At 37.1% G+C, this 12,744-nt stretch overlaps 1 protein-coding gene across 1 annotated transcript in view; it reads left to right on the top strand.

Moving 5' to 3' along the window:
- LOC150079300 (F-box only protein 21-like) overlaps positions 1 to 12,744 on the top strand; it is a 157,873-nt gene that overhangs the window by 82,270 nt on the left and 62,859 nt on the right. The window contains exon 4 of the mRNA XM_090383024.1: positions 6,032 to 6,187. Within this exon, the coding sequence (XP_090239150.1) occupies positions 6,032 to 6,187 (156 nt within the window). The remainder of the gene's footprint in view (positions 1 to 6,031; positions 6,188 to 12,744) is intronic.

Below are 12,744 nucleotides of genomic sequence, written 5' to 3'. Positions count from 1 at the left end.
AATTTAAAGGTGAACTGTACAGACTACAATATGCAAAAAAAAACCTAGTAAACATGGGTTCTTAAGTGAATCGTTTTCGAGATATTGCACATTTATAGTTGGGATCCACCACTGACGTGTTTGTTTAGATTAGGTTATGCTCATTCTCTCCCTTGCCCCCCCCTCTCTCAGTACTCTGAGATGTAGCAGGCATACTAGTACTTGTCAAAGGATAGTTGACATGGAAAGAGGTTACAGCAACAAAGAGTATGTGGACATGCACTTCAAGCCAACGGCAGTGCACTCGAGGCTGCATGTTTGTACCAAAAAAAATTTCTCCGCTGAAGGCAGCCCAACAGGCACACATTCATCAGGGTACAACGCCTTAGAGAACATGGAGTACGAGCAGGTAGACCCAGAAACATAACACCTGATGTTGAGGAAAGGGTGTTAGAAAGAATAGAACAAAATCCTGGAATTTTGACAAGGAGGGTTGCTCTGCAAGAGCTTGTACTGATTCGTGGCAGTGTGTGGCGAATTTTACATTGCCAGTTACTGTACCCCTACCATATCCAGCATGTACAAGGTCTCAGCAATACAGACTACCCTCCCAGAGTGCTCCCATAGTCAGTGGTGGATCTTAACAGAAAATGTGTATTATCTCAAATGGTTCATTTGTGGCCCGATGTTCACTTGGACTTTTTTGCTTATTTTAGTTTGTACGTTTCACCGTTAAATTATTGACCATCATTTTTGAAAAACCCTGTATATTAATGATCCTTATTATCACTTTTAAGTACTTCTTCAAAAGCCATTAGCCTTTATTTTTCACATGATGCTTTCTGATGTAGTATACATAGAAATCACTCTGACAATGTCCAATGTGTTTCTGAGATAGAAATACAAAACCGGCTTTTCCGCCCACCACAGAAAGTGCATTGTTTCTTCTTTCAAGCATTGAAAAAAGTCCCAAAGAATGAATATCATTTTTTTCAGACTTCTGAAGCACAGTATTACATTACAAGTCAAAGTTTTTCTGTTTTCTTAAGTCTTTCTTTAAATTTCTACTAAGTATTTCTGTTCTGTTCTCTTCTCCTATTAAATGCTTCTTTTCCATGGCAGTTACTCTCTTCACTTCCATCAAATTCATATATTCTGTCAGCAAACTTTGAAGGTACCTGTACTCCTCCACCATTTCTTTGTTATTTCCCTTTTATTACCTCTTCCTAGTCATCTTGTAAATACCAGTATATATTCTGTCATGTCTTTAAAATTGTGAAAAAGGAACTGAAGACAAGTATAACAAAACTCTTCATTAGTGGCATGGCAGTTTTACAGTCTAAAGGCAGTCTAGGATCTGCAAGTACACAAACTCAGAGGACACAGTCCCACTCATAAATGGCTGACTCCCTGATTCAATACTTATGCTTGTGATTTGTAATTATAACTTATCCATTTTATGATGGCAGTCAGCATTGTGTCGAGGAGGAATGGAAAGAAGGGAAGGTCAACTTTGTAGCAGGTGTATGGTGTTGGCTTTTAGTTCGAACAAGTAAAAATTCAGTACTTTTGAGTTAATGAAGATGGTGTGTGTCCTTAACCCACACGACATTATACGATTCGAAAAGTATAAATTGAAATGTGAAGGCATTCCCACCATTTCACTGGAGGGGTTGAATTCCCCCCTCCCCAGACCCAAAGATTTGTGCATCTACTGTTCACAGCTAAACACTGCCTTCCACAAAGGAGCACTTATTATGAGGATCGACTTACCCCATCTGTGTAGGTGTCTTTGTGCATTGCCATCATAAAAACTTGCAGCCCACTCATTTTACCTATTGCCCTTACTTCAGGAACATCTCCTTCATACACTTGCTTAAAGTTATTATAATTTTTTTATTTATTTGCTTTTTTATATATATATTTTTGTAAAATGAATTTTACCATAACCATGGGTCCTAAGATGAAAATTAGTGACGATATTAGTGGCAATGAAAGTGAGACTTTTGAAGAAAAAAAATAATCACGATTTTGGAATTAAATGGCATGTTAAGCTCTGAGATTGCACAGCAGTTCAACATGACCATTCTGTTAAAATTAATGAAAAGGAAGTATGTAAAACAGTGGAAGAATTTAATTTACACAAATGAAATTTATGTACACATGACAGGTTTATAGGAGTTTCCCAAGTTTTACCTTAGTGTAGGTACAGTAGTTTTCTGTAGGAGAATCCCAACTTCTGCAAATTCATACTTATGCAGGTATATTAGGAAGCTAACCCTTGCATATTTTGAGATCGTATTGTATACAATACATGCAGTGAAGCCATTGTATTCAGAAATGATTCGTCTTACATATTTTATTCCTGGAATTGGTGTTACAAAGACTCTTGGGATAACTCACCTAATGCTGGCAATCTAACTGATACCACAAAGGTCCTCTGTAACAGTTTAGTGGTTTTGACTTGTTTGAATAGGTCTGGGTTCTAATCCTTTTGGAGGAATTTGTAAAGACCTCTTGGATCAGAGCTGTAGTTAGCCAAATCTCAGTCCAAAGGAGTGGGATTTTTCAGGCTGCACAAAAATTACAAATTGGACTGTAAACACACACTTCTATCTGTAAATTTAGTGCACTATGACCATGTTAATTGATTAGCCAAAACAGCCAACCTGCTATGATGAAAAAGGTGTATCCTGATTTAGCACTGTCACTAAAATTATTTTTAACTTAATGGGGGACTTGACTATATTTGCAAGTTACTGGCAACTTATTTGATACTTTCAATTCTTGCATTATCAATTGCTGAGATTCAGAGCATGCTGCATTGAAAAAAGCTGTGAAAAATCTTTCTGAGGGCTGAAAATTAACATTTCAAACCTACTTCAGTATTTCATGTACCAGCCAAACATTGAGAAATATTTACTAGAATATTTCTTAATGACAACTTTTTTTTTTTTGTAATTTTACAAGTCATGGGCCCTATGAAAAAAAAGTAAGCATCTACATTGAGTCATGAGATGCATAATATTTTTTTATTAGAATAAATGAAACAGAGCTATAATGCTCAATGAGTCTTACATTTATATTAATATACAGAAATAAAGAGGAATTTATCTCAATGCTTTTTTGTAGAATGCTTCACTACAATACTTTCCCAAATTCAATCAGACGTAAAATTATTACTCAGTGGCTTCCTTCCCTCAAAATTGGGTTAAATTATTTTAGCTAATTTTAAATTTTAACTTTTATACGCCACGATCATTTCATTGATTTTAATATTAGACATGATGTCTTCTGACTCTCTGGGTTATGTGGTGGTTTGATGTGTTGATGGTTGGGTTGGGAGGTCTCGACTAACAATCGTGGATACGTTGGACCATTCATATGTCTGTGAGGGAAGGAAGCCATTGAGTGATAATTTTATGTCTGATTGAATTTGGGAGAGTATTGTAGTGAAGCATTCTACAAAAAAGCATTGAGGTAAATTCCTCTTTATTTCTGTATATTGGGTGTTGTTTTACAAATTTCTTTTCATCCTTGGCTAGAAAAAGTTGAAAGGAGAATCAGATCTTGTAAATCTATAATAAATATAAGATATGGACTCAAAATAAAGTAAACTGTGCTCTTCCTGGCAGTATAATGATTTCATCATTGGTCATGTGTTTGAAGTAGTAGTAGTGGCACGTGATGCAAGAAAGCAAGTGTATGAGCTTATGCAGCATCAGCCAAAAAAAAAAAAAATTTACAAAACAATTCCCTCTAAATGTTTGCCCAGTTCCTCCTTAAATTTATTTAACCTAATTTATTTAATCTGAACAAGTGAAAGAATCTCATCAGAATTCAGCGTGCTCAACTTATTCAAGGCCTTATACATCTCAATCAGATCACCTCACAGGTGCTTAGTCTCCAGCCGCTGCAATTTGCAGAACTTTTGGTAAGAGGATCCCTTCATTCCTCTCACCAATCTTGTTGCCCTTCTCTGTACACACTCAAGCAAATCTACATCCTTCCTAAAATGAGGCCTCCAGACCTGTATGCAGTACTCAAGGCGTTGCCTGACCATTGCCTTATACAGAGGGACAATCACCTCCTTTTCCCTGCTAGCAAAATTCCTGTATATCATTCACAAAACTCCATGACCTGCCCTGGCAGTCTGTCTGCATTGCTCAGAAAACTTCACAGCTGACTGCACAATTACTCCTAGGTCTTTTTCATTTTCTACCACCTTAAGTATAGTACCACACAGTTGGTACATTTCTCTGGGGTTACTTCTACCCATATGCAGTACTTTGCATTTGTCAATGTTAAATTTCCACTTCTCAGCCCATCTGCCCAAATTTTCTAGATCCTGTTGCAGTAGCACACTGCCATTACTGTCATTAACAACCCTGCCAACCTTTGTATCATCTGCAAACTTTGACACTAAGCCTGACATACCTTCATCAATATCATTGATAAATATACAAAACAACAGTGGGACTCCACTAATAACATTAGTCCATGAAGAGCAGCAGCCATTGATTACCACACTCTGTTTTCTCCCACTCAACCATCCTTTTATTCATTGTAGCAACTTACCCTTAATACCATTCTGCTCCAATTTGTACAGTAGTCTTCCATGTGCAACAGTGTCAAAAGCTTTCCTGAAATCCAAATATATGATATCAAAATTATTTTTTGCATCCAGTTCCTTTGTAACCACATCATAATATCCAATCAAATTTGTCAGACAAGACTTTCCCTTAACAAAACCCATGCTGTGTCCAAATTATTGCTGCAGTCTTGTCTAGATGATCCTGCAATGCATCTTTACCCAGTGACTCCGTTATTTTACCCGGAACAGAAGTTAAACTAACTGGTCTGTAAATACTCGTGTCACCCTTCAATCCCCCTTTGTGAATTGGGGATACATTTGCACATCTCAAGTCCGTGGGGACCTCCCCTGAAACCAAGGATGCTCTCATAATTATGGCTAAGGCTTTGCTTACTTCCTTTGCCGCCTCCTTTAATATAACTGGATAGATTCAATCCACTCTAGGTGCCTTTCTTATGTTTAACTTCAACAATTTCTCCTCCACTTTGTTCTTAGTTATTACAAAATCATTAAACACCCTGCTACAATTTGATAACCTTCTGGCATTTTCAAACCTTCATAACTCCTCATGTGTGAATGTAGATGCAAAATACTCATTCAGTTTGTTTGCTATCTGAGCAGGATCGTCAACAATCGAACCATTGATATCAAGTGGACCAATCAGATTCATCCCTTTCCTTTTAGAGTTTATATAAGTAAAGAAATCCTTGCTGTTTTTCTTAGCATCCTTTTGCCAAAGATTTCTCGTAATCTGCCTTCGCCTGCCTAACCTCCTTTTTGACTTGATTACAGGCTAGCTTATATCTGCCATAGGCTTCTGTGTTGCCTGATAATTTATATGCATCCCATGCATTTTTCTCCTCTGCCATGAGTCTCATTAGTTCATTTGACAACCATTTAGGCCTAAACCTTGAACAATATTTCTTAATAGGTATGAAACTTTTAGTAGCTTCCACTATTAATTCCCTGAATGCTTCCCACTTAGAATTTGCTGTTGGTAACATCATCAGTTGATCCCACTGTACAGAATCTAAAAACTGTCTGAGACCACTGTAGTCACCTTAAGTCTTAAGTTGTCTGAGTTTGAATGTCTTCCAGTTGGAGACCACAAGAATTCTTAATTTCTTTTACTGAGGATATTGTTGGCCAATATCAGACACGGAGAGTAGCATTCTTCCTCCAAGGTTATTCAGTTTTGTGGTATTTGTGGGCTGATCTGCATATGTGTATGCACATGCAGATCAGCCCACAACACACTTATGTACAGACATAATATACAAGATCTAAAATTATCCGAAGAAGTCATCCCCCCCCCCAAAAAAAACACTCCTAAGCAAGCAGGTTAAAATTAACTGTCTTTTAATCTTGTTTGCTACTACTTCCAGAAGGGTCTGATATATTAATATAGACTATTGTCTTTTTCCCTCCCATAATTCAAGATATCTTTTATTATTTTAGGTGCAATATTGTTATCTCAGTGGTGCCAACCAACAGTTCGTATTAATGGGGATAAAATTATTTCTGAACTCGAATCTATTGCCAAGCTTGTTAAAGATGAGATATCAATTCGTTATCCAAAGCATCCAGTCTTAAAAATAGATCTACATAAACCAGGTAGGTTTTATTGATCAACTCACCATATGGTTAATTAAGCCTGATATTTTTTAACATACTGAACGTTAAGCCTAGCCATTTCCATCACACTGACAAAACAAGAATTGTTCTATATCGTTAGAAAAGAAAATGTACTGATATAGGTATAAATAAATTTAACTCATTGGTAGTTTTATGAAATCATATACAAGATATTGCCAGCTTTGAAGGTTGTTTTCATGAAATTCAGAAGTGTGTTCTTGAATTTTTAATTGAGTTGTTCAGAAAATTACCTTGGGAGGCACTTATTTACTCCTGAGTGGACAGAATTTCTTCCAGTAATACATCTGGTAAACATTTACAGTTAGAAAGGCGCCTCCGTAGCCAGGTGGGCAGGAGCAGCAGTGCGTAGCACACGCTTCTTGATTAGACCGGGGTTCGAGCCCGTGATCACCAAATACGGAGGATGCGGAAAGGTCAGGGAATGACCACCACATATCCCCGGAGCAATATGGCCTTGGTTGCTAATGCTCCTAAAAACCAAATAAACAACAAAAACAGTTAGAAAATTCAAGTGTTTTTCTGTAATATCCACCCTTCACTCCTCCAAGTGCTATGCTCACTGAAAAACTAACTTTACACATAAATTTAATTTACCTTTTTATTGTGGTTTTGTTCCTAACTATCAGTCTGTAAGTAAAATGCAACCTTCAAATAACATGGCTCCATACACACTGGTGTCAGTTATACCTTGGATTACTGATTCATGTTTCTTGAAAAAATTAGAAGTACTGTTCATTACAATTTAACTCAAGCATGATTCAGTATCGTTGGATTCTACAATACGAATGAAACTAATTTGCCTTTATTACAAAAATGTAATTTGAAACATCAAAAATAGCAGACTTGTTCTTCAGCCTTTCTAACCCACATGATGCAGGATTATTTATAGCAATCCAACCTTAGAAGCCCATATAATAATGTCACAAGTGAGCAATCTATGATTCCACCTCCCCCTCCTCTGGTCAAATACAAATGGAGGAAAGTTTCTATGTTAAGTTGTTTACGGAACATTTTGAAAGTATCCAATTTTACCTTTGTTTAGAATATTCTTGGAAGCTGTCTCTGTAATACTTTATACATTAGCTGGAATTGAACTTTTTAGTTCTCCATCGCTAATTACACCATCTTTTAATGGTTTTGAGGTTTGGATAATTTTGTGACTTCAGTATAGCTGAGTTCAAAAATGACATTTTTGTGCTCAGTATACACAAATCCTGCCATGTTGTTTAGTATTAAATGAATATGATATAAGTAAATAACACTTAAATAGAAAGGTTGTAAGAATATTTGCTGATGCTATCGAGGCAGTGTTAGGTGGGTCGGAAAACTGTTAGCTTGGGGAAATTCACGGACAAATAGATTAACAGTAGCTGCAGGCAGAGGTGTAAGAGATTCTTTCACTGCTTCTATTGGAATGAGCAGCAGCCTGGTAACTGAGGTGCTGGAGATTTCAAGGACTGCTGGGAGTCATCATGGAATAAGTAAATACATGGGCTTTGTTAGGGTAAATAAGAATAAAAATAGGTGCATGTATACCTGCATTTACACCAGTGCTAGGAGTAGAGTAAATAAATTTGATGAATTTGAGCTGCTAGTCAAGACATCAAAGGTAGATATTGTTGGGATATCAGAGACGTGGTGTTAAACAGATATGAGAAATGAAGAATTGGAATTTGGGGAGTATAATGCGTACAGACAGGATAGAAGGGGTCATGCTATTAGTAAAGAAACACAAAATCTAAGGAAGTGCGTCCAGTTGACATGGATTGCCAGTGCAGTGTTGAGTCGGGTTGATGTGACATAAGCACTGGGAAAGCAAAATTGAGTGTAGGAGTGTGTTATAGGCCTAAGAACTCTGAGTACAATGAACAACTGTACAAAGAAATAACAAGCCAGTAAATCAAATTGTCTTATAATGGGGATTTTAACTTCCTATATATAGACTGGAACTTTTGGTTTGGTAATTCGCACACTAGCAAGACATTTTGGATTTATTGGACGATTGTTTTCTGCAGCAGCATGTTCGAGAGGCAACCAGAGGGAGTAATGCTCTTGATCTGATCATCAGCAGTGATCATTCATGCATTAAGAATCTGCAGATAAAGGAACCACTAGGTGGCAGTGATCACAGTGTACAGGTAACCCCCGCTTAACGCTGATAATTCATTCCGGAAAAACAGAGCGCTAAGTGAATCCGCACTAAGCGAGCACCGCATTCCCATGAGGTAACATATGTATTTGTAAGTTGCGGTTGGTGCCATAGGATATTTCCTAATCAATAATAAATGGTAGTGAAAAGATGCACAAATGTCGGTCAAAATATTTAATATTCAAATATTTGTACGTATATAATATTCTGCATTACATATGTATATAATTATGTGGTAACTACTTACGTATCAAAATTAAACTTAAAATTCCAATTAAAATCATGAATTTAATTGATCTAAATTAATTTAATTTAATTGATGAATTTAATCATGAAAAATGTGTCGATTTTGGGTTGAACTTTGGCCCTCTTCCAAATAAACTAAAAGGGGTATTAATTTTAAATCCCCCGCAGTGTTACCACCCAACAATAAAGTCAACCAATCTTTCCCCACTTTGAAACCTGGCATGTTTTTTTTTTTGTTTTTTTTTTCCAATATGAAACTTCTTTTAGGCATTTGTTTCCACAAAAGTCCTGCTTCATTTATGTTAAAAACTTGTTGAGAAGTATAACACATAATACCCCTCTTCAATAATTTTAACAATAATTTTGAAAGTTTCGTTCGGCTCTTGCACTTGCGGTTTCTCCCTGGATTTTAAATCTATTCAACCAGCCCTTACCAGTTTTAAATGGTTCCACATTTTTTTTTTTTTTTTTTTTTTTTTTTAGGTGAGTTTTCTTCAGATCATTATATTGGCTAATCTCTCTCTCTCTTTTATAATATTTAACTTAACTGAATTCTGCATTGGATATTATCTTCAATAAAATTAGTTAAAGTCTTTCCATTTCAATCCTAATAGTCGGCCTAGCCCTAGTTGCTTGTAGTGGAACAGCTATCTTTCCCGCTGCTGAAATTAATTCTTTATTTTTTTATAATTGTTCTTACAGTTAAACTTGCAAGTCCTAAATTATGGCACACATCTGCTTGTCGTTGACTGGAATCGATCGCTTCAGAACGTTTAATTTCATTTTCAAATTCAGTCTTTTTCTTACATTTATTGTCTTTGTACTGCGCCCAGACATTGTTGCTTTTTTTCATTCTTAACGGCCATTATTAACTCTTCGAAAATGTAGCTGCGTTGGTTGCATTAATTACGATACAATGTTCAAGTAAACTGTCCGTTACGCATGGTGTCTAATACTGTACTGAGTGATGACTAGACTTCGGATAAATGCATATAACGCAAATATGTATTACAAGCAATATACTTGATAATTTTTTAAAATGTTGATCTCAGAACTACATAACAAGTCACTGTACTGCAATTAATTTAGCGTGCGAAAAAATTTCACTGAGCGTGGGAAAATTTCTAAAGTCGGCATGGGAAATGTTTTAATGCTGTGTTGGTATTCATTTTCAAGCTATCGACTCCATCAAATGAAACGATTTCGTTAAATATGCCAAAGATGCAATCTGTAAAAGAGCGTTATAGTGATCTGTGACAGCATTATAGCGAATCGGCGTAAAGCGAACTGCGTTATAACGGGGCTCTGCTGTACTCATGTGGGATTTACTCAAAGATATAACTATCATCAGGTGTAAAGGAAAGGGTTTTTTTCTTTCGTAAAGGTGACTACAGTGGTCTCAGACAGTTTTTAAATTCTGTATGGGACCAACTGATGATGTTACCAACAGCAGATTCTAAATTGGAAGCATTCAAGGAATTAATCTTGGAAGCTACTAGGCTTTTCATGCCAACTAAGAAATACTGTTCAAGGTTTAGGCCTAAATGGATGTCAGATGAACTAATGAGACTCGTGGCAGAGAAGAAAAATGCATGGGATGCATATAAATTATCAAGAGATACAGATGCCTGTGGTAGACATAAGATAGCCTATAATCAAGTCACAAAAGAGGTTAGGCAAGCAAAGGTATATAATGAGAAATCTTTGGCAAAAGATGCAAAGAAAAACAGTAGAGACTTCTAAATTCTTCTTCTTATGTAAACTCTAGAAGGAAGGGGATGAATCAGATTGATCCACTTGATATCGATGGTTTGATTGTTGATGATTCTGCTGGGGTAGCTGACAAACTGAATGAGTATTTTGCATTTGCATTCACACATGAGGAGTTATTAAGGGAGGAGAATGCCAGAAGTTTATCAAACTGTAACAAGGAGCTAAAAGATTTTATAATAGCTGGAAGCAAAGTGGAGGAGAAATCGTTGAAGTTGAACATAAGAAAGGTACTTGGGATGGATGGGATCTATCGAGTTATATTAAAGAAGGCAGCAAAGGAATTAAGCTGGCCCTTAGCCATGATTATGAGGGCATCCTTGGACTCGGGAGGTCTCCACGGACAGGGGATATGCAAATGTATCCCCAATTGACAAAGGGGGATCGAAAGGTGACACAAGTAATTGCAGGCCTCTTAGTTTAATTTTTGTTCCTGGGAAATTAATGGAGTCACTGGTTAAAGAAGCGCTGCAGGATCATCTAAACAAGACTGCAGTTATAGTTCGGACACAGCATGGGTTTGTTAAGGGAAAACCTTGTCTGACCAATTTTATTCAGTACTACGAAGTTGTCAGGCGCCTCCGTAGCCAGGTGGGAAGGAGCAGCAGTGCGTAGCACACGCTTCTTGATTAGACCGGGGTTCGAGCCCGTCACCACCAAATACGGAGGATGCGGAAAGGTCAGGGAATGACCACCGCATATCCCGGAGCAATATGGTTTTAGTTGCTAATGCTCCTAAAAAACAAAAAACAAACAAACAAAACTACGATGTTGGCACAAAGGAAGTGGATGCAAAAAAATAATTTTGATATCATATACTTGGATTTTAGGAAAGCTTTTGATACTGGTGCACATGGAAGACTACTGTACAAGTTGGAGCAGTATGGCATTAAGGGCAAGTTGCTGCTATGGATAAAAGGATGGTTGAGTGGGAGAAGATAGAGTCGTATTCAGTGGACACTGCTCTTCGTGGGCTAATGTTATTAGTGGAGTCCCACAGGGTTCGGTGTTGGGTCCACTGTTGTTTTGTATATTTATCAGTGATATTGATAAAGGTATATCAGGCTTAATGTTCAAGTTTGCAGATGATACGAAGGTTGGCAGGGTTGTTAATGACAGTATGCCACTGCAACAGGGTCTAGAGAAATTGAGCAGATGGGCTGAGAGATGGTAACTGAAGTTAACATTGACAAATGCAAAGTGCTGCGTATGGGTAGCAGTAACCCCAGTATAACATAGCAACTGTGTGGTACTACACTCAGGGTAGTGCAGAATGAAAAATGCCTCGGGGTAATTGTGCGGTCAGATACGAAGTTTTCTGAGCAGTGCAGATGGGAATTTGCAATATGGGAATTTTGCTAGCAGGGATAAGGACGTGATTATCCCCTTATATATAAGGCAATGGTCAGGCCACACCTTGAGTACTGCATACAGGTCTGGAGGCCATATTTTAGTTAAGATGTAGAGTTGCTGGAACGAATACAACAAGATTAGTGAGTGGAACAAAGGGTTGCTGTTACCAAGAAAGGCTTAAGTTCTGCAAATTGCAGTCTGGAGTGAGGCACCTGCAAGGTGATCTGATTGAGGTGTATAAGGGCATAACCCTCGTCCGATTTTTGAAACCTAATACCATGCAGCTCTGCTGGTTGTAAAGTTATAAAACATTAGTGGCAAGGCAGCATTGTGACTACCATAATTATAGCATATTACTTGCTAGTTTAAATTTTCAAGAACATTATATTTTAAGCCTTTATTTAGGGTGGGGAGGTTAGCTGTGATAGTTGCAGTTGTAAATTAAATGTCTCCAAGAAACTTGGCCAAAGCTTCCCAAGAAAGCATATTTTCTGGTATCAGTTAAATGTACACTGTGATATGATTGGATTCATTGATAGTGAAACTCAGTTTATTTTATTGTGCAATTTTATTACTTTGTCTTGCACAGCAATACACATAGAATAAACTATGGATTTCATATGACTCCACAAAGTAATTGAATGATATGAGATTGGCTAATCTTGGTGCCCAGTGTTAAGGGCCATTCTGACGTATCCACTGGTTTTCTTTCTTGTTATTTATAAAATCAGGAACATTATGGGAAAAGTGGGCTAGTGCACCACATGCATTAACCACATCCTCTGTTGATTTTCAAGGAGTATATCTTTTTTCCAATAGTTCCCATAAATTATTCTGCAGAAAATGCAGGTGTGCTATTCCCCAAAAGCCTTGCTGGTAAAAAAAAAAAAAATAAGGATCAGTACAGTTGTCCCTAGAAACACCACACCAAATGTTCAAGGAATCAAGTATTTTCATGATGAGTACTGAAGGTCGTTTTGAGTTTTTATCAGCCCAT

The sequence above is a fragment of the Mastigoproctus giganteus genome, chromosome 10 (genome assembly GCF_048544385.1).
Source record: "Mastigoproctus giganteus isolate SK-2022 chromosome 10, ASM4854438v1, whole genome shotgun sequence".
Lineage (NCBI taxonomy): Eukaryota > Metazoa > Arthropoda > Arachnida > Uropygi > Thelyphonidae > Mastigoproctus > Mastigoproctus giganteus.
Note: the sequence above shows the minus strand (reverse complement) of the source record. Positions and strands in the feature narration are given on the sequence as shown.